We start from the raw sequence: 27,621 nt of genomic DNA, 5'->3' as shown, positions 1-27,621 counted from the left end.
TTGATCGATTGATCGTCTTTTCTCATGACATGTCCATACCATCTGAGGCGAGCTTCTCGCTTCTTGTCCGAAATTGGTGCAAATCCCATCCGTTGTCTGACATGGTCATTTCTGAAGTAGACGAGCTTCGTAAATCCTAACGACCAATTGAGCATTTTCATTCCCATTCCATGGAGGGTTTGCTCATGCCTTGGTGAGTCTGGCCAGCATTCTGAAACCATAGAGTGCAACATTTCTAACCATGGATTTATTCACTTTCCCCTTGATATGTTGGGTATTTTCTTATCGCACGTAACTCTGGTGGTCACCTGCTGCCATATCAGCCACGCTGAGTTTACTCGTGCTCGAGAATCAAGAAGCGTTTTGCCATCCGAGCTGAGGTAGGAACGAAGGAATTTAAATTAGGTGGTTTTAACGAAATCTTGACTGTTCATACTGCCATCTGTTTGTGGGTCACATTCAAGGTAGTCGGTTTTCTTAATGTTGAGCCGCAGACCATTTTCACTCATAACGTAAATAGCCATAATGTAACGACGAAATTGAAGTAAAATATAATTTATAGGCCTAGGCCTATAACAAAAAATACAACAAACAATGAAAACAAAATATTGTAAGAAGTCATATCAAAACAAGAATTGATTATAGCAGCAGAGCTGCCCTAATACATTTTGGGGCCCCTGATAAATCAAGATGGAGGGCCCCGTCTTCCTCACAAAGTACCAAATAAAATATGTACCATAATGCAGTGGTTCTCAAATTCATCAGTACTGCGGACTCACTTTCCTAGCGGGGCTGAATGGCTCAGACGGTTGAAAGCGCTGGCGTTTTGACCCTGACTTAGCAGGTTCGATCCTGGCTCCGTCTGGTGGTATTTGAAGATCAGCATCACGTCGGTAGATTTACTGGCACGTAAAAGAACTCCTGCAGGATAGAATTCCGGCATCTCGACGGCTTCGAAAATCTTCAAAAGTATTTAGTGGGACGTAAAAACAATAACAGTATTAAATCACTTTCTTAGGATGTTATTTTTGTTTCCTCCTCAAAGAAATAGTGGGTACGTTAGGTTTTTTTTTTTTTTTTTTTTTTTGCTAGTTGTTTTACGTCGCACCGACACAGATAGGTCTTACGGCGACGATGGGACAGGAACGGGCTAGGAGTGGGAAGGAAGCGGCCGTGGCCTTAATTAAGGCACAGCCCCAGCATTTGCCTGGTGTGAAAATGGGAAACCACGGAAAACCATTTTCAGGGCTGCCGACAGTGGGATTCGAACCTACTATCTCCCGAATACTGGATACTGGCCACACTTAAGCGACTGCAGCTATCGAGCTCGGTACGTTAGGTTTTGGAGTGAGTGTTACGTGAATGTGAATAGTTACTGTTCGAATATATTGAACAAAATTAAATCAGTTTTCCAATTAAATCTTAAACTGATAAACTTAAGTTCGGCTCCATGGCTAAAGGGTTAGCGTGCTGGCGTATGGTCACAGGGGTTGCGGGTTCGAATCCCGGCAGGGTCGGTAATTTTAACCATCACTGGTTAATTTCGCTGACACGGGGGCTGGGTGTATGTGTCGTCTTCATCATCATTTCATCCTCATCACGACGCGTAGCACCCCTACGTGCGTCAAATCAAATGACCTGCACCAGGCGAGCCGAACATGTCCTCGGACACTTCCGGCACTAAAAGCCACACGCCATTTCATTTCACTTTGATAAACTAAAATAACAGTTCAGTAGGTTTCGTACACTCGTACAACCCCAGCATTTGCCTGTTGTGTGGTTCGAACCCACTTTCTCCCGGATGCAAGCTCACAGCTGCGCGCCTCTAACCGCACAGTCAACTCGCCCGGTTTTACTACTTTCAAAAATACCACTCAAACTTATTCGTCTACTAATGTCATTCCACGCCATATCTCCACTGACAGCTCGGAACATACCACTTAGTCGAGCAGCTCGTCTCCTTTCTCCCAAGTCTTCCTAGCCCAACTTTGCAACATTTTTGTAACACTACTCTTTTGTCGGAAATAACCCAGAACAAAACGAGCTGCTTTTCTGTGGATTTTTTCCAGTTTTTGAATCAAATAATCCTGGTGAGCGTCCCATACACTGGAACCATACTCTAGTTGGGGTCTTGCCAGAGACTTATATGCCTTCTCCCTTACATCCTTACTAAAACCCCTAAGTACCCTCATAACCATTTGCAGAGATCTGTGCCCTTTATTTATAATCCCATTTATGTGATGATTACCCCCAATGAAGATCTTTCCTTGTATTAACACCTAGGTACTGACAATGATCGCCAAAAGGAACTTTCACCCCATCAACGCACTAATTAAAACTGAGAGGACTTCTCCTATTTTCTCCCTTTGACAGTCACAAACTCTCACACTACCTTTCCTCAAAAACAGAGTGATAAAAGCTCGAGGCAATATTGGCTGAATCCAGACAGCTGATTCGGTAGTGATATGATTTTAAATTGTCAAAGATATCTATATATAAAACATACCGCGAAGAAGAGATCAGATATGCCGTGTTATGGAATATTAGGTTTAGTACCATACACGAATGCTTTTAGCTGGCATATATTTGATTGGTCTTCGAATCATATAATCAGTTCATTAAACCTCAGGGCCCCTTGTAATCGCAAACCCCTCGACACATGTCACATGTCCACCTCAACCTTACTTTTTTTTTTTTTTCGGGGGCACCCCTGTGTAACTATATTGTTATTGTTTTTACGATTGTGGCTGTTTGTTCGTTTAAAGCTGCCGTGAAAGAAAAAATCTACTGTATGCGCTTTTTACCTTGTGCTTGCTTCAATCAACCAGTTGTTGTCATCGCTATTTTTATATTCTAATAATTCATTCTTTGGTCCGGTTGAACTATTTTTCTCCTAATAATTATTCCTCTCGCAAGCATACGCCTGATTACCAGTATCCGGTTGTCCTTGATTTGAAGTTGACCATGTCAGTGAGAACCGTCAGCAAGACATCCCGCGGAGAAGAGATCAGATAGTTTGTAACAATTCGATTGTAAAATCAGGACTAAGAGTAAATCACGCGTAAGGGCACTTTCCTTTTATTGTGGAATAGCACGCTGTGGTCTTATTGATAGTGATGGCGAATTTAATGCTCAAGACCTTCTCTTGCATTTAACCAATTTACGACATAATTCTATAAAATGTAATTGTAAATGCAAGTAATACAATAGTAATAATGATGAACCCCTGAGCAAATCTAATAACCAAAATGAAGTTTCTCGGGGAAATTTCAGAAACTTTTGAAATCAAAGCTGGGGTTAGACAAGGTGATGGTCTTTCTCCAATACATTCTTAAACGTGTAATAACTGGGACGTATTACCTGATACAGAGCAGAGGATGGGATCAGAATTGGATGATTTAGCCATTTTAACATACAATACAGATATTGAAACGGAAAGTCAACTTTTTGAAAGATACAACAGGAAACGCAGGGCTAAAAATTTCTTTTGACCAAACGGAATTTATCACAAACAGCCTCTGTAGATCAGTGGCGGAGTATCGGTCTCTGGATCCCAAGATAACGGGTTCGAACCCGGCAGACGTTGTCGGATTTTTGAAGGGCGGAGAAAAGTCCATTCGACACTCCATGTCGTATGATGTTGGATGTAAAAGATCTCTGGTGACATATTTGGTGTCTACCCGACAAAATTCATTAAAAACTCAGCCTTAGACGCCCAGGAGAGATTCGGGGTACTCGGTCTGCCGTCTAGTAGGCTAAAATAAGACGGAACGTCGAAATTGATGAACAGACAACCAGATGACGTCAAATTAAAATGTATGCACACGGTAGCTGAGGTCATACGATTATTATTATTATTATTATTATTATTATTATTATTATTATTATTATTACAAACATTAAAGATGCTCCAAAATATCATAACACGAAATACGGAAAAATGAAGAAAGTAAACAAATTTCAATACATCGGAGAAATAATTAAGCCTATGGGTCTTGACAAAGAGGCGAACAAAGCAATTTCACAAAAATGGAACCAGCTTATAAATTAAGTAAAGATTTTTACAACAAAGGTCAAAGTCAATAAAAGCGAAACTCAATCATTACAACACAGACATGAAACCGGAGTGTCTGTATACAGCTGAATGATTGGTCTTAACCAAAAAAAGGACATATTGATGATTTAGGAAAAAAGAAAGAAAATAAAGTTCGTTCGTAATCGGTTTACCCTCCAGGGTCGGTTTTTCCCTCGGACTCAGCGAGGGATCCCACCACTACCGCCTCAAGGGCAGTGTCCTGGAGATTCATACTTTGGGTCGGGCATACAACTGGGGAGAATGACCAGTACCTCGCCCAGGCGGCCTGACCTGCTATGATGAACAGGGGCCTTGAAGAGGGATGGGAAGATTGGATGGGATAGTTCAGGAAGAGAGAAGGAAGCGGCCGTGGCCTTTAGGTACCATCCCGGCATTTGCCTGGAGGAGAAGTGGGATACCACGGAAAACCACTTCCAGGCTGGCAGAGGTGGGAATCGAACCCACCTCTACTCAGTTGACCTCCCGAGGCTGAGTGGACCAGTTCCAGCCCTCGTACCACTTTTCAAATATCGTGGCAGAGCCGGGAATCGAACCCGGACCTCCGGAGGTGGCAGCTAATCACGCTAACCACTACACCACAGAGGCGGACTAAGAAAATAAAGTACTAAGAAAAAAGTCTTGGTTCAAAGAAAACTGAAAAAAAATGAATGGAGGAAAAGGAACAATTTAGAAAGTTGGGTAGTAACGAACTGGTCCGAGGGTCAAAACATTAAAAAAAATATCTTCAATCAGTCAATATCAGTTAATACTGATCTGTATTTAGGGCAGTCGTCCAGGTGGCAGATTCCCTATCTGTTGTATTCCTAGCATTTTCTTAAATTGCTTCAAAGAAATTGGAAATGTATTGAACATCTCCGTTGGTAAGTTATTCCAATCCCTAACTCCCCTTCCTATAAACGAATATTTGCCCCAATTTGTCCTCTTGAATTCCAACTTCATCTTCATATTGTGATCTTTCCTACTTTTAAAGATACCGCTTAAACTTACTCGTCTACTACTGCCATTCCACGCCATCTCTCCGCTGACAGCTCGGAACATACCACTTAGTTGAGCAGCTCGTCTTCTTTCTCCCAAGTCTTCCCAACGCAAACTTTGCAACATTTTTGTAACGCTACTCTTTTGTCAGAAACTGCCCAGAACAAATCGAGCTCCTTTTCTTTGGATTTTTTCAGTTCTTTTCACCATATCGAAAGGTCGCGGTTTCAACTGGTCCGATGCGTAGTTGGCAGTTGTATGTATGTTAGGTATTCAGCCCAAAGGCTGGTTTGATCCTCTACAGCTCCACCAACAGCTGTTATAGATAGCCTAGGTGTCAGTGAAGAGGCATATTAGGGAAATTAGGAGTGAGGCTGTTTCCCGTTGCTTTCCTCGCCGAGTTAGAAGTTGCTATTACATATCAGTCTGCCAAGCCCACTGAAATGCATGCACCAACCGACCCTATGAACGATATTTTCACACCATTCATAATAGGGACTGGCTGCATAAGGAACGGTGTTTCTAGAATCGCTCATACCTCGGTCACTTTCATATTGTCAAAGCCAAGGATGAGACTGAGACAGGTCAATGAAACAGTTACAGGCAGGAATACCCGAATGGATTACTAACCTAAACTTCCCACCCCTCAACAGCTAAATCATTTCACTAGACTCAGTGTCAGTTCCCAGGCAGTCTCAGAGAAGTGTCCTGTATTTTCCATGTTAAGTGAGTGGGGCTTTAAGTTAGTCGTTTTTGAGGGATTTAAATATTCAAAAGGTGACAAGACACAATCGCATCAAAAGTGACTAACCTAACCTAACCTAAACTAACCTAACCTAAGCTAAGCTAACCTAAAGGGCACTACATACATACGTTACTTGACAAGGCCGAAAAGCCGCTACATATATTTGTGTCATTTTATTGGGACTTAGTACCGGGCGAGTTGGCCATGCGGTTAGGGGCGCGCAGCTGTGAGCTTGCATCTGGGAGATAGTGGGTTTGAACCACACCAGGCTGCGAAGGGAGGGATCCCCCCCCCCCGCGGACGATTTTATCTCAAAGGTTCCCCCACACTAAAATTGCCCGGGGGAGATTCTTTCATGATAAAATCATGAGGAAAATGCAGAACACGTATAGTTCATTACTGAAATTAATTATTTTTACTGTGCGTATTTTCATAGAAACATCAGGAATAAATCAAATGACTGCCAGACCTTCAGCAAGAAAATAACGCAGCAGTGGCAGTCCACATTTGCAGCCCATTGTTCATGTTTCATTCTGGCAAGCCCATCTGAAATGCAGGCAAAAATGCAAATTACTTGAAGCTCTCCTCCCTTGTCATTGCTGTAAGTAGCTCGAGCTTACACCACTCCTGTACTTCTTGGAGAGGGCGTGTTTCCTATAGGAATCAACAGAACAATATTCACTTCAGGTGTGTACAAACCAACAAATTTGTTCCCTCAGCACTTAGCCCTGGTAGACGAAGGTTCCGCTAATAAAGCAATAAATCAGGACAAATCGCGCCTCGTCTGGCCTTTCATAAGAAAGAGACAGTCTGTCATATACTTCTCAGCTGATTGGAACAACGTTGTAATGTTTATCATTCTTGTTATCACAACAAAATATTTTTAAAAATCTACAATTTACATTTTTGTGAGGGAGGAGGTATTTTATTTACAGGGGAATTTATACCCCCTCCCCCTCCTGATACTACCTGAAATACACACCAGCATTTGAGCCATACGTTCCTTCTCCCCCCCCCCCCCATCATTTCTTTCTGATTTCGCACCCTGAACCAGACTGGCGGCAGCTCTGAAGATGGTGTTCCGTGGTTTCTCATTTTCACAACAGGCGAATGCTGGGGTTGTACCTAAAATTAAGGCCACGGGCGCTTCCTTCCCACTCCTAGGCCTTTCCTACCCCATCGTCGCCATTAAGATATTTTAACGTCGGACCAGTTCGACACCACTAATTGGTTAATCTCCAAATTCCTATAACGATCGGACCAATTCGACAACACCCCAGGAAAGTTATTTGAAAAATGAAAAGATTTCAGACAGTATTAGAAAAAGGAGGATGACCTTTTGTGGCCTTTTGGTCCGAATGAATCCAGAGAGGCTAACGAAGGAAAATGTGACAATTTCGATATAATTCGAAAAACACAAATCCGATGGTTCATCGAAATTAAACACGATAAGATGCCTTTGCTGGCGAGATGTAGTGTTTACAGTGCACTATGTCTTCTGGTATGGGCTATATCAAATTTGTTACTTTCATTGACCTGTCTCAGTCTCATCCTTGGCTTTGACAATATGAAAGTGACTGAGGTATGAGTGATGTTAGTAATACCATTCCTTATACAGCCAGTCCCTGTTATGAATGGTATGAAAATATTGCTCATAGGGTCGGTTGGTGCATGCATTTCAGTGGGCTTGGCAGACTGATATGTAATAGCAACGGCTGGCTCGGTGAGGAAAGCAACGGGAAACTACCTCACTCCTCATTTCCCTAGTACGCCTCTTCAGTGACGCCTAGGCTATTTATGACAGCTGTTGGCGAAGATGCAGAGGATCAAACTAGCCTTCGGGCTGAATACCCAACATACACGGCTAAGCTAAGTAGGCTTATCACAAGAAACGAGATATTAGGTAGAGTCATTTTCAGAAAAAGGATAAAGGGATTTGGGGGCTTCCAGGAGAAAGAGAAAACGCAAACGAAATCTGTCCGGACGGAGGAAGGAAGAGGGGAATATTGTGAAAGAATTCATACTAGAAAGCCAGGAAGGCAAGGAGAGGAAGAAAATCATGAAATTACTTCACGTAGTCCACAGCTGGCTAAGATCGAAGAAAGAATAAGGTATAGGGTAATAATAATTATTATTATTATTCATAAGGTATATTTTTGGGCTTATGCCGTGTAATTAATTATAAAATTAATTAATTTAATTAATTATTATTATTAATTAATTATAAGCCCAAAAATATATCTCATGAATAGTTACACGGGCCGTGAAAGTCTAAATGATGATGATGATAATAATAATAATAATAATAATAATAATAATAATAATAATAATAATATAGCAACATAAGGAAATACGAAGCAACAAAGGGAGATTTTTAGGAAGAAAGTATTAAAAATGGAAGGATTCCAAGGTCGGAAGGTCCTGTAAGTGTGCACACTTCATTCCATTCAGCCCCTCAGAGTAGGGATCCAATAGCTGGAATACTATGATGAACCAGTGTGTTATGTACCAGTAGTATCAGATTTATGGACCAGAGGAATGACATATTAAAGAAGAAAGCTATCTAACTCCCCAGCTACTTCCCGCCATTATTCAGGCAGGCTGTTATATTCCGTACGCAGCAGTAATCGGAGAGCACTATCGGAGATAAGTGGCAACAGAAGAGACAAACCATATCACAGAAACAGTGGTCATTGTAATGTTATTGTTGATCAGTTGTATGAACTTCCGATATTGTAGGTCTTCACATTTAGTATTCTTCCTACTCTGTGATATTAGATCATCTAATTTAAAGGGAGTCTTCCTTTCTTTCATGACTCCCTCTTGTCTTATTCTTCAAGTGATCGTTCCTTTACGATCTCCCGTGGTCAATTCTTGTTCTTTTCTGACCCTGACAGTATTACGTGTGGAAGCTTAGGGAGGCATTCATTTTCACACCTTTCGTGGCCCTTGTCTTTGTTAGACCGATACCTTCATTTGTCGAAGTGTTGGACCCCTTCCATTTTTTCTCTTTCATTAGTATTATTTCTCTTAAAACAATAATCACCACCACCACTCTTATCATAGTCGGTACGGTAAAACTTTGTAAGACATAAATGATCGGAAATTGTATTCTCTATAACTTTTGTTATGTAGTACATTTCGATAGAACATATACCCATTGGTATTGAAAAATTAAATTTCAAATGCCTTCCCCTAAACTACAATTTCACCCAGCGTGAATAAAATTGTTTATAGCCTAGACAGTAGTTTCTTGTTCCCCGACTTTACATACCGATTTGCATTAAATTCTGTTTGCCCGTTTTCTCGTGACTCGGCGTTGATATGGACTTAGCAACAAAAATCGAAATTCATGAATATCTCTGTTACGAGTATCATCGTCGGTACGGTAAAAATGTAGAACACATGAATTATCGAAAGTGTAATCCTGTATAACTTAGGTTATGTAGTATTTATCGATAGAACCACTAATAACATAAATATTTGAGAATTACATTTTAGACCTTCCCTAACTATCTTTTCACGTAGGGTAGTGGCTCATTCCCCGACTTTACATACCGATTTTCATTAAATTCTGTTTACCCATTTTCTCGTGACTTGGCGCTGATACGGACTTAGCAACAAAAATTCAAATTCATGAATATCTCTGTTATCATAGCCGGTGCGTAAAAATGTATAATACATAAATTATCGGAAATTTAATACTATATAACTTTATATATAACTACTCTAATACAAATATTTGAATTTTTTTTCTTTTTGTTATTTGCTTTATGTCGCATCGGCACAGATAGGTCTTATGGGTTCGAACCCACTATCTCTCGGCTGCGCGACCCTAACTGCACGGCCAACTCGCCCGGTAATAAGAATTAAACTTTAGGCCTTCCCCGAAACTACCATTTTACTCAGCGTAAATAAAATTATTTATGGCCTAGAATGTAGCGACTTATTCCCAGACTTTGCATACCGATTTCCATTAAGATAGGACCATTAATAACATAAATATTTGCGAATTAAATTTTAGGCCTTCTCCTAAACTACCCTGTCTCTCACGTGAATAAGATTATTTATGACCTAGATTGTAACGAATTATTCTCGGACTTTGTATACCGATTTTTATTAAATTATTTTCAGTTGTTTTCTCGTGATGCGTGTACGTACGTACATTCATACATACATACATTCATTCATTCATACATACATACATACATACATACATACATACATACATATAGACAGACAGACAGACAGACAGACAGACAGACAGACAGAAATTACGGAAAATTAAAAAGTGCATTTCCTTGTTACTATGGACACGACCGATACAGAAATACCATCTTTTTTTTTAATTCTGAGCAATCTACAGACAAAACTCTTATTTTATATATATAGATTGTTCAGGTAATATCACTGAGTAGGAATACAAATTTCTGAAAGGAGTCAATGGAGATCCAGAGAAACATGTTATTATTATTATTATTATTATTATTATTATTATTATTATTATTATTATTATTATTATTACAAGCGAATGGACCACTAAGGATCACGACCTAGATTGTAACGAATTATTCTCGGACTTTGTATACCGATTTTTATTAAATTATTTTCAGTTGTTTTCTCGTGATGCGTGTACGTACGTACATACATACATACATACATACATACATACATTCATACATACATACAGACAGACAGACAGACAGACAGACAGACAGACAGACAGACAGAAATTACGGAAAATTAAAAAGTGCATTTCCTTGTTACTATGGACACGACCGATACAGAAATACCATCTTTTTTTTAAAAAAAAATCTGAGCAATCTACAGACAAAACTCTTATTTTATATATATAGATTGCTCAGGTAATATCATTGAGTAGGAATACAAATTTCTGAAAGGAGTCAATGGAGATCCAGAGAAACATGTTATTATTATTATTATTATTATTATTATTATTATTATTATTATTATTATTATTATTATTATTATTATTATTACAAGCGAATGGACCACTAAGGATCACGCTACAACTTCATTTCTTTCTCTTCGTGTGGAGTTTTCTCTGTGTCCAATACTCCTTCATGCGTTCGCTGGCCTGCTTCCGTTGTTCATCTGTCCAGGCTCTTCCGGTCTTCCTAGTTCTTCCTGCGGCTTGAACACCTTCCAAATTCTTCAGTGTGTTCCTAAACGTATTCCTTTCTAACAGCTGGTCTTCCAAGATGCTTAACCTTTCCATATCCTTCTTCGTTTCTTTAATCCATGCTGTAGTGGTCTTTTTTCTCCAGAAGTAATCAAATATCTGTTTGGTAAGTCTGTTTGCGTTCATTCTGTATAGATGTCCAAGAAACGCCAGCCTCCTTTTCTTCATGGTCTCTGAGATTCTTTCCGCCTTCTGGTAAACTTCTCTGTTACTCCGAAGTTTCCATCCGCTTTCAGTTTGGACAGCTCCCATAATTTTTCTGAGGATTCTTCTTTCCAGGACCTCTAGCTTCTCCAGCTTGTAGTTCATGGACAGGCATTCACTGGCATACAGGCATTCTGTTTTGACCACGGTGTTGTAATGTTTTAATTTGGAATTCCAAGATAAGCACTTCTTATTGTAGATGTTTTTTATCAAGCCATATGCTCTCTCCATTTTTGAGATCCGATCTTCCACTGCAGCTTTTTCTAGTCCATTCTCCTGTATCGTCTCACCAAGGTACTTGAACTTCTTGACCCTTTCTATCCGTCCTATCTCTGTTTCCAAGAATGTTGGTCCATCTTTGATGTTCGTCATGAATTTGGTCTTTTCTGCTGAGATCCTCAGTCCTGTTTGGCTGGCGATTCTTTCCAAGAGGTTAATCTGGATGGTTGCGACCTCTGGACTTTCTGATAGTATAGCAAAGTCGTCAGCAAAAGCCAAGCAGTTGACTTTAATCCCACCTGATTTTCTCCCTAGACAGATCGGGATTATCCCTTGATGTTCAAGTTCTGAGTTCCATATTCTCACTATCTTTTCTAGGACACAGTTGAATAGGAGTGGGGATCCCCTTGCCTAACACCTGTCCTGATTTCAAATGATTGTGAGAGATGCCCGAAGAATTTTACCTTTGAGGTTGTGCCTGTTAGGGTCTCTTTGATTATATTTGCCAGTTTGGTTTTGACTCCAAATTCCCTAATGATCTTATCCAAAGTCTCTCTGTCCACCGAATCGAAGGCTTTTTTGAAGTCTATAAACGACACCACAATTTTCTTACCACTCAACATTCTGTGGCGGAGTATTGACTTCAGGTTGAATATTTGTTCGATACAGGAGCGGCCTTTCCTAAACCCTGCTTGGTATTCCCCTAGTTGTTGGTCCAGATTATTATTATTATTATTATTATTATTATTATTATTATTATTATTATTATTATTATTATTATTATTATTATTATTATTATTATTAGCCGGCCCCGTGGTGTAGGGGTAGGGTACTTGCCTCTTACCCGGAGGCCCCGGGTTTGATTCCCGGCCAGGTCAGGGATTTTTACCTGAACCTGAGGGCTGGTTCGAGGTCCACTCAGCCTACGTGATTAGAATTGAGGAGCTATCTGACGGTGAGATAGCTGCCCTGGTCTAGAAAGCCAAGAATAACGGCCGAGAGGATTCGTCGTGTTGACTACACGACACCTCGTAATCTGCAGGCCTTCGGGCTGGGCAGCGGTCGCTTGGTAGGCCAAGGCCCTTCAAGGGCTGTAGTGCTAGGGGGATTATTATTATTATTATTATTATTATTATTATTATTATTATTATTATTATTATTATTATTATTATTATTATTATTATTATTATTATTATTATTATCGTCATCAGAGCAGAGTTAAACATTTTACAGATCCTGTAGTGACTGTAAGAAGCTGCCCTTGATACTTCGTTTTCAAACATAATAGACAATGGTTGCCCAGCTGTACTTCCTCTTAAAACAATAATCACACCACACACAATTTCAAACACAGCAGAATGTTGAGAGTGATTTGTTATATGTGGATATACATACAACTACCGAATTTTCTGATTTCAGCAGTAATACACGTTATGATATTTTGAATAACCCCTTCCGTTAGAAGGTAATGAATGGAACGTTCTTAAAAGATTATTTGAGAAGATCAGAGGACCGAGCGCCTACTGTAATAAAACCCTTGTAAGCTGTTACCTGCTTTTAAAACTACGGACAATAGCAAAGCCGCCGAACCGCCGCATTTCCTACTTCGCTCAACACGTGTCCTTTGAATTTGACTGCGATTTGGAAGCTGTGCTCCTCTGCCGTACAGATCTATACTCCCGTTAAAATTCTGTACACTTACAAGAGCATTTTGGGAAAAAAAAAAATCCCGTCTTTCTTATCATATTCATCAAATCATCTCTAATAAGGCAACACAGAGAACTACATATGATCTTTCATCACAATTTTAATGTCACCCTGTAAGATCTTTTTTTTTCCCTTCCCAGAATCGAACACAACACGCGCTATCGGAACTTTGTCCTTCAGGAGTCCTTTAACATTGTAATGTTAGATGTCTAAAAGCGTTGTGCTAGATTAGAGAATTTGAGAAGGGAAATGGATAGATATATTATGTTAGATGCAGTTTGTACATATAAATGAGGAGCGTTGGCAGGAAGAGTGGGGCTTCTATTTAGGTGAGGGGCAGGGTTTCTAGTTAGGCTCTACAGAAATGTTAACATTTTAATAACAGTTTCCTTCTTTCCCTGCCCCTTTGCCGACATCTTGGCAGATTGCTAGTCTGATGTAAGTTCGACCCAGTTTCACAGCCGCATGCCAATCCTGACGCCAACCGTGTGTTGAGGGATGTATTCTATTTTCATGTGTTTCTTTGATGTCTTGACAGTGTGGTGTGTTGTGAGCGAATGAAGATGTGTGTTTAGACAAATCCAAATACTCAGTCCCCAGGCAGATGAATTAATCAGACGGATATATTAGATAGTCATTTTTATCAAAAGGATTAAGGAGTTTTGGGGGTTCTATGAGAAAGAGCACCGGGCTAGTCGGCAGTGCGGTTACGGGCGCGCGGCTGTGGGCTTGCATCCGGGAGGTAGTAGGTTCGAACCCCGATGTGGGTAGCCCTGAAGATGGTTTTCTGTGGTTTCCCATTTTCACACCAGGCAAATGCTGGGCCTGTACCATAATTAAGGAATTGAATACGCCGATGAATGAAATGCACTCGGCTTATAGCTACGGAGCACCAGCAGTTACGGAGACTGTCTCATTCAGAATGAATGAATGAATAAATAAATAAATATAATTCATGCACGCATGAAAATAAAAGGAAACTCTTCACTCCCAGTGACGGATAACTGCGGAGAGAGCCCTCATTATTGAATGAATGAATTAATTCATTATGGTCAGTACAAGCAACAGACAAACATACAACGACAATGCAATTAAAATAGTACTAATACTCGCTATACTAATTATTAGGAGGGAATATAGCGAAAGAAACAGGAAAGATGGATGGGAATTTCCATTAACAATCCGTTCGTTTTGTTGGCCATTTTCACCAGAAGCCGCCACACATTTCAGCGTTCAGTCCACGTGCCCGTGTAAATGAACCAAACGTCTCTGAAGGACTCTATTTACAAATAATACTATTACCTCTTTTACCCCTACACTTCTTACCTTGAAATAATTAAAATTTTTGTTAATTTTTCTACTCTTAAGTCTTCCTCTGTTTCTTTTACCCTAAATAGCCGAATGCCTATCCACCTCAATTCGCCTCACATGATTCGCCAGCGAAGCTGATTCTTACACACAGAATCAGCCATCGAGCTTATTTCCCTAACTTAGCTTTTATTTCTTCACTGCGAGTGATCTGCTAGTGTTCTCAGTTGTTTGTAATAAAAAATATGGCGGCGGTAAGATATTATGACCAACATAGCGAAAGGATTGTTATTGTCAAGATAGATACCAATCCAAAGGACACCACAATAGTACGGATCTGCAGTGACATGTCAAAAGACACGGCATAGTATCTAGTATCGTGTAGGACCCCTTCTAGCGTAGTGAAATGTAGCAATTCGTGGCTTTGATTCCACAGGTGGACGAAACACCTGTGTAGTAATGTCCCATGACGTCACTGCTCCTTGCTGTCTGTAGGTGCAGGATGTTGAATGCGATTGGACCTATCCATCACGTTCAATCTCGAAACAACTGGAAGCGTGATTCACTGATCTGTGCCACATGTCGCTAGACTTCCAGTGTCCAATTAGCAACGTCATGTCCAGGTTAGCCACTGTGCCCGGTAATAATAATAATTTCGTGAGGCTATTTCTAGCCGGGTGCAGCCCTTGTAAGGCAGACCTTTCGATGAGGGTGGGCGGCATCTACCATGTGTAGGTAACTACGTGTTATTGTGGTGGAGGATAGTGTTACGTGTCGGTTACAGGGATGTTGGGGACAGCACAAATACCCGGCCCCTGAGTCACTGGAATTAACCATTGAAGGTTAAAATCCCCGACTCGGCCGGGAATCGAACCCGGGACTCTCTGGATCGAAGGCCAGTACGCTGACCATTCAGCCAACGAGTACTGTGTCCGGTGGCTTGGTATTAACAAGAGCATTCCTATATCCCATTGGAAGCTAAAGCACACTGCACTGACCTGTTGGATATGCGTCTGGTACGGTACCTCCTGCATTGAATTTGGATGTAGTTTGAGCCCATTGTGACTTATCTGTCACCACGGACAATTCTAGCTAGATGCCAAAGATGGCGATCCTTAAGCATACGTTGTCGGCCACTGTGCTATCTAAGGTGGGTTGTTATGCCTTCCATGAGGTATTCCCGATACTCAGGTGACACCGTCGATTGGGGAATGTTAAATATCCGCACAACTTCGGCAGTGGAATGTCCCGTCCGTCTGGACCCCAATGCCATGCCTCGTCCGAAAGCTGATAATTCACGTTGTCTTCCCTTGACCAGCACTCGCTCACTCGCTCTCGAGATGTCAGATATCTGAAGCTGGTCTAGACACTTCCAAGACGTCACGGTATGGTACGGTGGCGCCACCGACTGATATCTTTAGGTACTGGTATCACATGACTTTTGGCACGACGGTGTGTCAACCAGTTCAGTAAATAATGAAGAAACCGCGAGATATCACAAATATATAGAAGACGTAATACAGCACGTAAAAAGAGTTGACATTGTAGTCGTAATAGGGAACTGGCTAGAGTGGTAGATCAAGGAAATGGTAGGCTATGGACTGAGAAAAAGGAGAGATGGTTCAAAGGACTGTTGTGTTCATGGTCAACAATGTGAAATAGGTTTCGTAATGGTAAGGAAGAGATTCAGAAACCAGGTGTTAAATTGTTAAGACCTCCCCAGGAGCAGGACTTGGTGGTCATGAAATTGAAGAAAGGAAATCAAAAGACTTGGAATGTAGCTAAATTGAAGAAATAGAAAGTGAGGAAAAGTTTCAACACGAATGTGTTGCACAAGGACTTACTTGAGACCACACAGTAGATGAATAATGGGAAGTCCTAAGAATGTGATCAGTAGAGCTGCTCGTGAATAGCTATAAAAAAATCAAGATCAACGAATCTGTGGATAACTCGTACTAGCCATAGTAGGTTCGAACTCCGGTGTCAGCAGTTCTGAAGATGGTTTTCCGTGGTTCCCCATTTTCACTCAAGGAAAATGCTAGGGCTGTACCTTAATTAAGGCCACGGTCGCTTCTTTCCGCACTCCGAGCCCTGTCATATCCCATAGTAGCCATAAAACGTATCTGTGTCGGTGCGACAACGTAAAGCAAATTTTTTTTTAAAAAAAAAGAGAGAAAAAAGTTGAGATATGCTAAAGAAAGTTTATTTATTTATTTATTTATTTATTTATTTATTTATTTATTTATTTATTTATTTATTTATTTATTTATTTTCTGTGTTGTAAAATTAAGAATTTGTACTTTATTTCCAAGCTGGTGATTGATGAACTTGAGAGTATCCATCTATTCTGTCTTCCGTGTTTAGTGTAATTTTAACCGGTTAACAAAAATCATATGTTAGCTACAATACCTATGAAGCTGTATAATGGAACAATATAATACCGGTAGATATTTATGTAAGTACGAAAAGCAAAGCTTTAGTAGTGGAATACAGGTCCGCTTAAATTATTTAGTACCGAGCGAGTTGGCAGTGTGGTTAGGGTCGCGCATCTGTGATCATGCATTCAGAAGATAGTGGTTTCGAACTCTACTGTCGGCAGCCTTGAAGATGGCCCCCGGCCCTCCGTGGTTTCCCATTTTCACACCTTAATTAAGGCCACGGACCTTCCCTCCTATTTCTAGCCCTTTCCTATCTCATCGTCTCCATAAAACCTATCGGTGTCGTTGCGAAGTAAAACTTTTTAAGCCTTTGCGTATTAGTACGTTAGCCTACATTGTTTTTTACCAAGAGCTCTCTAAATTATATGGGCAATTTAAAGTAATATAAAAGTAAAAATATCATATAGAGTCAGTTTTTCTCATATTCGCCGCGTATTTAAAATGAAATACGTTTCTGTGAAACAGTAATCACCACCACCACCATTGACATATGGCAACTAATTTGTTATTAAGAACGTTAATACACTGGCGTATTTTATTTGAGTTCGCTAAAGTGTTCCTATAACAACGTCAGTTTTGGGGACTTTTTTTGTTAGTGGCTTTACGTCGCACCGACACAGATAGGCCTTACGGCGACGATGGGATAGGAAAGGCCTAGGAGTTGGAAGGAAGCGGACGTGGCCTTAATTAAAGTACAGCCCCAGCATTCGCCTGGTGTGAAAATGGGAAACCACAGAAAACCATGTTCAGGGCTGCCGACAGTGGGGTTCGAACCCACTATCTCCCGGATGCAAGCCCCTAACCATACGGCCAACTCGCCCGGTAGATTTTGGGACTAAGAGCAATTGTAGCGAACCTGTACTATTATACTCGTATAATTATCATAAATTTAGGTTGAAAAGTGACTAATACTTCTTCGAAATGCAAAGCACAAGATAAAATACATGTTATGTTGTAATTGCACAACAATCGAACGTGTGGTTAAAATACGATAGATCGGCGAGTGAGTTCGGTAGTCTGTTCTCGGAGTTCCTACAGAAGGTCATTGCCTTTTATTACTTATTTCTTTGTCTGGATCCATGCTAAATGGTTACCATTCTGGCCGTTGGTCCAGCGGGTCCCGGGTTCGATTCCCGGCCGGGTCGGTTAATTCCGATGGCTCGGGGGCTGGGGGTGTGTGCCGTCTTCATCATTAGAATTCATCATCCTTATAGACGCGCAGGTGGCCTATACGGCGTCAACAAGAAAGACCTGCACCAGGTCTCTTCGGAGGTCACACGTCATTCTTCTTCTTCTTCTTCTTCTTATTATTATTATTATTATTATTATTATTATTATTATTATTATTATTATTATTATTATTATTATTATTATTATTATTATTATTATTATTCCTTTGGCCATATAAACTATTGCGTTTACTTAACCGGAAGTTGATCTTGAGGATTTCGAAGACATCCTCTCTTGTTTATCGTTCAGACTTTAGCGCCAAGACATCCGGCTCCATGGCTAAATGGTTAGCGTGCTGGCCTTTGGTCGCAGGGGTCTCGGGCTCGATTCTCGGTAGGGTCGGGAATTTTAACCATCATTGGTTAATTTCGCTGGCACGGGGGATGGGTGTATGTGACGTCTTCATAATCATTTCATCCTCATCACGACGCGCAAGTCGCCTACGGGAGTCAACTCAATAAACCTGCATCTGGTGAGCCGAACTTGTCTTCGGACACTCCCGGCGCTAAAAGCCGTACGCCATAATAATAATAATAATAATAATAATAATAATAATAATAATAATAATAATAATCAACACACACAATTTAGAAAGTACATCATTAACCACCAAAAATCAGCTGATAATTGTCGGAAGTGTCAAAGCAAAATTGAAGCCATTGATATTACTGTATATTGAAAGCATGCCCAATACTAGCACAGATGGACTACGTAGGAAGACATGACAACGTAGCTAAGATAACCTACCAAGAACTGCGCAAGCAGTGTGCTAGCTGCAGATTGAGAGCAATATTACAGTCTGCAACCACAGGCTATAACTGAACAGGAAAGTTATAAAATAGATTGGAATTCCTCTAATAGGACAGTAAATGCTAACAAACCTGACCACCGAGCTCGATAGCTGCAGTCGCGTAAGTGCGGCCAGTAACCAGTATTCGGGAGATAGTAGGTTCGAACCCCACTGTCGGCAGCCCTGAAGATGGTTTTCCGTGGTTTCCCATTTTCACACCAGGCAAATGCTGGGGCTGTACCTTAATTAAGGCCACGGCCGCTTCCTTCCCACTCCTAGGCCTTTCTTATCCCATCGTCGCCATAAGACCTATCTGTGTCGGTGCGACGTAAAGCAACTAGCAAAAAAAAAAAAAAACCAACCTGACCACTTAGTCACAGATACACTGCATGATATCACTTGAATCATAGACATTGCTGTACCAAAATGTCATAACATGAAGAATAAGGTCCAAGAAATATCCAGCAAATATATGGACCTGGCACTGGCAGCGGAAATCAAACAGTTACTGTCATTGCAATTAATTGTGATCTCCGTAACTGGAGTCGTACCAGCTACAGACAGCCCTATACGAACTGAATCTACCATACATCATTCAGAAACTACAGAAGGCAGTTTTATTGAACTGCTATCATTTCGTTAGGAAATTTATAAATCCTGCTTTCTTGTGTGTAACCACCGAAGTTTTACTGCAGAAAGAAATAATAAAAGACAATATAATAATAATAATAATAATAATAATAATAATAATAATAATAATAATAATAATAATAATAATAATAACAGTAATAATAATAATAATAGGCCGGCCCGAATGGCTCAGCTGATAGAGCGCTGCCTTCTGAGCCCAAGTTAGGAATTCGATCTCACCAATCCCGTGGTATTTGAAGAGGCTCAGTTACGCCAGCTTCGTGTCGGTAGATTTTCAGACACGTAAAGTAATTCCTCCGGGACCTCGGCCTCCCCGAAAACTGCTGAAGTAGTTTGTAGGGCGTAAAATTATTATTATTATTATTATTATTATTATTATTATTATTATTATTACATTAACAACAATAATGTTAATTGTGCATGGGGGTGCGGGTTATATCTTTATGGGTTAAAAATTGCAGTTTTCAGTTTATTTATTTTCTTTACAGAATTATTTATTTATTTTCTTTAATCTGGTGGGGGGAAAATACCTCCACTCCTTCAAAATACACATGTTCTTGTATATGAAATAGTACGTCTCTGCTGCATAGGTGGCAAAGGGAAATTTGAGGGAGTGATCTACTTAGTTGCAGTTTTGGGTTCTGTATAACTGCACGGTCCTTCCCTATCCTTCTCAGATTTGTGGTGGCTGCCCTGACCGTGGTCATTCTTCTCTTGATTTCATCGGAACGGCCTTCTGTATTAGAAATTTTGAAGCCCAACTAGACAAATTTCTGGGCAACTTCGAAACCAGCTATCTTCCTCGCACTGGGTTGGCTGGCTGTGTCTGTCGACAAGCATTCCTTTGTTTTTCTTCTGTTGATTTGCAGGCCATATTCTATGCTAGTCAATATCAGCTGTAACTTCTGTGCACCAGCTGCCAGAATCAGCGTGTCGTTTGCGTACCTCAGGTTGCTCATCTTCCTAACCCCGATAGAAATACCTCCTTTGAAGTCCTCGAGCACAGTTATTATTATGTGCTCAGTGGAGATATTGAAGTAGGTGGGTGAGAGAATGCACCCCTGTCTTGTACCACCTTCTACCCCGAAGTTTCTGGACATTGGTTGACGCGGATGGCTGCTGTGTTGCTTTGGTTAAGTGGACGTGAAAACTAATACAAAATTCACATTTGCGTTTCGCTTATTTGAATGGAATTAGCTTGCTTGAATCTTAAAATACATAATGTGGGTATATTCCTGTAAAAAAAAAAATGGCTATTTAAATATTCTGGTACCACTACCTCTACCCTCAGCTATGAACTAACATAACGTTGCAGAAAGTGACACTTTAAAATCTTTAGATACACTTTACTCAGGAACCATAAGAGCTAAAGCAATCAAAACTTGGTACACTTCCTTAATTGTCTAAAAACTCCAGGGAAGACATACAGAAAAACATATTTTTCTCTAAAGTACAAGTAGTATGGCTCTGAGGGAAATATTTTCATTTGAGAGTCCCTTTTAATAGGGCAAAATACTGTACATTTTTATATGCACTTGTAAGTCTTTATTATAAGTACATACTAGTGTTGACTTTCAAAAAAATAATTATAGTTCATAAAGGAATAATTTCCTTGAAAATTACCTAAACCGAGCAAGTTGGCCTTGCGGTTAGAGGTGTGCAGCTTTCAGCTTGCATTCGGGAGATAGTGGGTTCGGGCCCCACTGTCGGCAGCCCTGAAGATGATTTTCCGTGGTTTCCCTTTTCACACCTGGCAAATGCTGGGGATGTACCTTAAAAGACCACGGCCGGTTCCTTCCCACTCTTAGCCCTTTCCTATCCCGTCGTCGCCATAAGACCTGTGTCGGGCCGACGTAAAGCGAATTGTAAAAAACTACCCAAAATTGTGGTAGAACTTTGAAATTTTTAAAATGTGATTTCTGTTTTCATCCTTATTGATGAACTATGCGAGATAGATGTTGTAGTCGATATTATGCACATATTTTGTTCTGGTTGGAACAAATAGTTAACAAAAATTGGATGTGTGAATGTCGTCCAATACGAATTCTTTCACGTGCCGAAATCCTAGTTGTAAGCATGCAAGTACCCTCCATGAACCTCAGCCGGGATCGAACCCGCTATCTTGGGAACCGACGGCGACTCTGAAATAAGGGCCCAAACATTGAGTTTATCGGTCCGTGAATAATAATAATAATAATAATAATAATAATAATAATAATAATAATAATAATAATAATAATAATAATAATTGGATATGATGGATCCGAACAGGGGAAGAGAAAGGCGAAAAGCGACTTGGGAGAAGATCTGTTGAATCCGCCTTACAGAAAAAAGCGTGTAAAAAAAACCAGTGGTAGAAAGAAAAATATACAGTCACAGGACTAGACATGCCGATCCCACGTAAATTGTGAGTGCATAATTGAACCTGGCGAATACAACCATTTCATTGCGATAGGTTGAAATTCCACTTTCAGTGTATGCATTATCATCCTTGCTAGCGGTAGCTTTCTGACCTACGATAACTGAGATCTGTCCTCCCAGACTGAACTGTTTTATCTTCTCATTTCTTATCTGTGATTCAATCCGTCACGTAGGCATTTCGTAAGTCTAAGCTTCACAGCTTCCATTAACATATACATAAACCTGGAAAGTGCTCGGTATTTATAGAAAAAACAAATGCGTTAATAATAATAATAATAATAATAATAATAATAATAATAATAATAATAATGCTATGTGCTTTACGTCCCACTAACTACTATTACTACTACTACTACTACTACTACTAATAATAATAATAATAATAATAATAATAATAATAATATACACTATTCTACAAAACCATTCTTGTAGTTCTACGTTGCAAATCGTAGAAATAAGTCATCATACAACATAATGTAAATTGAGTAAATCTATCTCAATGTTATCTGCATGATATGACTGGATGCTACTTTGTTCGTAGAACAGTGTGTCTAATCCCGACGCTGTCCAAAGCTATTCTGAGTTTGGGTTTTACACTCAGTCTAAGCACATGTCGGGATATAATATTATGTCAAGTACTGGGTCATCACCAATACCCCATTTATTGCAAATTATTTGGCAGTTTAAACATTCACGAGTGCATTCTACTGATAACCAAGCCCCTAAATATGAATAACAGCAGCGCAGAACGGACCGATGTCCCATGCTATAAAATCAGGTAGGGAATATTTTTTTAAATGCTGAAAGTCCCTATTTTTGTAGATACTTGAGTTTCGACTTATTTCAGAGATATAAAAATCTATAATTAACGCCATGGATTAGTGACCTATTTTTTTAAAGTTATATACTGTATATATTGAAGTATCGTATCATTATTTTCGTTTCTTATAATTGACAATGTTGAGAGCGTATTAGACATTGAAGCCTTTATTCAGTGCGTTTGCTTTATGTGATCAAAAAAGGGCTATGGCCTCAGTCTTGTTCCGCGCCTAGAGCTTGGCGTCACCCTGTCTGGCCTGGTCGGTTCGAGACATTGCCACATGTCTGGCCAGCTGTTGTCAGGCAGCGATGACTTCACCAACTAACAACTTTCAGGCGTAATACCACTAGCCAAGAGATCATTCGTTGTGAACCCTAATCGTAAAGATGATTTAGTTAAACAGAAGTAGTACTGGCAATTCCTTTGTTTCCTTGATTGAATATCTATTTTTTTACCATTTCAAACATGACAACAGTGCGTCTAAAACTTGTTTCTTCCCCTACTGTCCCCCTCTCCAACTACAGAAAACACGTCACTCATTCTTCTGAGTAGTATGAGAATATCAGCGTTCAAACAAATCAACGCGGCGGCTCTTTCTTTGCTTTTAAATTTGTTTCAAGCATCAATTTCCTATAGTTACATAGGTTAAATACTTAGTTTTAAATCCATTCTTAATATCTATATACTTTTATAGCGTAAGTGGAATTATCAGCTCTCTCTATGGCGGGGTCTGGCTGGTTATTATTCTCATAGCGACTGGCAGACAAGATGGCGCCCGGTTATCTCGTGTTTCCCGCTCCGCACAGTCAACAGTTTGGTTTTTGGGATGCGGGAGGGGGAGGGGTCGCCTGATGTATCCAGCCAAGAATGAGGAACGTGGGGGGAAGTGCTTGAGGCTACCCGTGAGAAGGGGAGAGCTCGTTAGTCGAGTGTTGAAATCACCGCAGCCGGTCGCACGTATTGTATGACTGCGTCGTAGATATTTCCCTTTTTATTATGGCCCAAGGGCTCGGAAGGGAAGTTAAGGAACAAACACAAGGAAAGGAGTGTAGCGATAAGAAGGCATCTGTGAAATCCGTTCGGTGCAGTGATGGAAAGGTGATGGGTTCAAGGCGGATTTTCGCACCCCAGTTTAAACTTCAAGTGTTAGATTCGTACAGAAAAGATGAAGATTGCAAGGGTAACCAGCGTGCCACAGCAAGGAAATATGGGATTCACAGGCGTCAGATCCAAAAATGGCTTCAAGTGGAAGCTTCCTTGCGCACCTCAGTAGAAGTTAGTCCTGCTAGCGAGCCGACGGCCTTGAACCTCAGTGCCGATGCTGCCAGACAGCGCGACGACAGTGGGGAAAGTCGGCAGGCGGCGTGCCAGCGGGGCGGGGAGCAGCCCAGCTCATGCAATGAGCATACGGATACGGAGCTGCTGGTCAAGCTGGAAGTTGCCGATCACGAAGACCTGCACCTTAAGGAAGAACAAGTGTATGAAGACAACATGGAAGTGCATAATACTGACGAAGCTTTGGACTTCACGTGCGCCGCCCTTAGCAAGAGGCGATCTTTTTCGCTGCAGTTTAAATTAGAAGTACTGGATGCATTTCACGCGGACAGGATGTGTCACGGAAATCAGCGAGCTACCGCAAGGAAATTTGGCATTAATCGGCGTCAGGTTCAAAAATGGCTTGGGCAGGAGGCTGAGTTGCGAGGTGAAGCAGCATTTAGGGGCGGCCTTTATAGACAAAGGCTTGGTAGATGGATGGACTTGGATGAGAATAAAAAAGCAGAAGAGAATGTTCCTACAGCACATCATGTAGAGAGCGACGATTCAGGTATTAGGGACAGTGATCAGTGTTGGGACCTTTCCGGTAAAAAGAGAAGACTCGAGGTAGAAACGATTGACACGGTGTACAGTAAAAGGAGGGCCGTTGATCAAACAGTTTTACAGAGCAGGGGGGAAATAATGAATGAAAACTATGATGTGTCATCGAGTGTGAATGCAGCAAGGGACGTTTTGTACAGCGACGTTCAAGAGACTGCCCTGTGTCTTGTGAAGGGAAAGAGTGAAGAGAGACCCGAGGTAACTAGTTCAATCGACACCCGAATTACTTACGAACCTCAAATTGTTCCACCCTCCTATCATCCTCATATGGTCCCCTTGGTGCTACCTGCACCTTCGTACGATCTCTACAGCGGTCTTCACTGCCGACATCATTATATGCATCATTTGCAACCACCTAAGTGGTTCACAAGAGAACCTGAACTATGCCAAGATTTTGGTAGCTTTCGTGCCTTTAACATGTTCAGGTAAATGTGTTCTTTATATTAATAACGTGCAAATCAAGAAGCTGGTCTTATGCTTCTCTTAAAATGTATAAATAGTAAGACTCGTTCACATCTTATTATAATATAAGTTATCCTAGTTTTTAATGGCCGTGGCCCTAATTCTAAAAGTCTTTTGAAATTAATATATTTTTTCGATTTAATTAATCGAAACTTAATTACGTAACCTTGTTGTAAACATTATGTGAATAGTGTACGTAGTTAACATCTTTTCAGAATTCTTCATCTCAGATTATTCTCTCCATAGCCTGTATGGATTTACCACACTGTCTGATCATACATTGAGCGAATTTATATCGTGGAATAGTGCTGTGGAAAGACAGCATTAACTTCCTCATGGTAGAGGTAAAACTTCTTGTACCTTGACGATTACCGTCCATAAACGACTGATAACTTTCCCGACCTCTTGACTGAAAGAAGTAAATACCTTGTATTGTGATGTTAAAGTTATAAAAGCAATTTTATATAGGTTTATTGGTCTTTCTAATTTATAAAAAATACATGGTTATTGGTTGGTTGGAATACTGAGAAATTAATGTTGGTTTAAAGCATTTTTTATGAATGTTATTGTAAGATCAGGCATGTGGTCTTTCTTCCATATATTTTAGTGTGTTTTAAGAACTCTTGTGGTTTGTTCAGTAATCCTCTCCTTCTTCGCTCCCATAATATCAGCTCTCCAACATTCTTCTAGGGTAATGAATCCTACTGTTTTGTGTGTGTGTGTGTGTGTGTGTGTTGCATAACTTATTTTCAGTGGTCAATTGTTTTAAATATATATCTTGAGATTTATGAATGTTTAATGTCAGAATGATTTGGCAAGTGGTATACGTTGATCTGACTGGATAGATCTCTATAATTTCCATTCTGTGCTATAGCTGAAACTAATTACCTTCGTATAGGTAAAAGCAGGGATGTAGAATATTAAAATCTAGCTGACTGCAGAGCTAGTTTTTGTACTTAATCCTGGATGAGATATTTGACACTCTGTTCAGTGTAGGACCCCACCAATAATTGATTAGGAATGGAAGTGCCCAGTAGAATAGTTTTATAATCCTGCACTTGTGTGTGTACTATGGATAGATCTTGCTCTCTTTTGGAAGTCGTGGTCTAAATTAATTTCACTCAGTGTTTCCTCAATCACAATTACCTACCAAAATTGAAATACCGTACGTGTCTCGGTGCGTTTGATCTGTAACATTGTTATCTTATTTTGGGAATGTTAAGCATCCTTATTTTATTCGCATTGCTATTGATGCCAAACAAATTTATAATGTTAAAATTAACGAACAGTAGATTTTATGAGTGTTATGGAGAAATGGAAATAATTTCTGTACACGTGTACATTACCGTATATTAATGTTCTGAAAGTGAGTTGCCCCCCCTCCTTGTATGTATGTTGGGTATTCAGCCCGAAGGCTGGTTTGATCCTCTACAGCTCCACCAACAGCTGTCATAGATAGTCTAGGTAGGTGCACCGAAAAGGTGTACTAGGAAAATGAGTGGGGTAGTTTCCCATTGCTTTCCCCACCAAGCCAGAAGTTGCTATTACATATCAATCTGCCAAACCCACTGAAATGCATGTACCAACCGATCCTATGAGCGATATTTTTGCACCATTCATATCAGGGGCTGACTACATAAGGAATGGTACTACTAGCATCGCACATACCTCTGTCACTTTCATACTTTCGAAGCCAAGGATTAGACTGAGACAGGTTAATGAAAGTAACAAATTTATTCTATCCCATACCAGAATATATAGTGCACTGTAAAAACTACATCTCACCAGCAAAGGCATCTGTCCCTTTTAACTCATGGCTGCAATGACCAATCCACTACAAGACTATTGGGAACTTCAACCAATTGGCAGCTGTCCATCACTACAATTTTATAGTTTTCGTGTTACCACTTACATGCACTTGCTTTTATATAAATTCATAAGAATAGTGCACTAAAACACCTTCAGTATTTGATCACAGACCACAATCAACACAACAGAACTTTGTTATTCTGGTGAAGCTAACAGATTGCAGCCCAAAGAGTTTGTGCAAATATGAAACGGTAATTTCCGTACTGAAGGTTTTGTTCTCTGTATAGCTTATGAATACCTATGTATTTGATTTGTTTCGTATGTATGCACATTTACTATCGTTACTTATTTAATTTTGTTGTTATTTGCTAAATAGTCAAAATAAATAAAACTCAGGCTCCAGATTCTTCCTAGATAAATTCTAGAATTCTCTGTATATTATTGCAGATAAGTTCAATCATCACTCACTACTAATCTGCATTTAGGGCAGTCGCGCAGGTGGCAGATTCCCTATCTGTTGTTTTCCTAGCATTTTCTTAAATGATTGCAAAGAAATTGGAAATTTATTGAACATCTCCCTTGGTAAGTTATTCCAATCCCTAACTCTCCTTCCTATAAGCAAATATTTGCCCCTATTTGTCCTCTTGAATTCCAACTTTATCTTCATA

General features: G+C 40.1%; 2 protein-coding genes across 2 annotated transcripts in view; both read left to right on the top strand.

Annotated features, from left to right (window-relative positions):
- LOC137498995 (uncharacterized) overlaps window positions 1-27,621 on the top strand; it is a 160,876-nt gene that overhangs the window by 58,021 nt on the left and 75,234 nt on the right. The window lies entirely within an intron of this gene.
- On the top strand, window positions 23,751-26,486 carry brk (brinker). The gene has a single exon (XM_067144110.2). The coding sequence runs from the start codon at window positions 23,804-23,806 to the stop codon at window positions 25,109-25,111; it is 1,308 nt and encodes a 435-aa protein (XP_067000211.2). The 5' UTR covers window positions 23,751-23,803; the 3' UTR covers window positions 25,112-26,486.

The sequence above is a fragment of the Anabrus simplex genome, chromosome 3 (assembly GCF_040414725.1).
Source record: "Anabrus simplex isolate iqAnaSimp1 chromosome 3, ASM4041472v1, whole genome shotgun sequence".
NCBI classification, from domain to species: domain Eukaryota; kingdom Metazoa; phylum Arthropoda; class Insecta; order Orthoptera; family Tettigoniidae; genus Anabrus; species Anabrus simplex.
The sequence above is the reverse complement of the archived record's forward strand: the minus strand, read 5'-3'. Positions and strand labels throughout refer to the sequence as shown.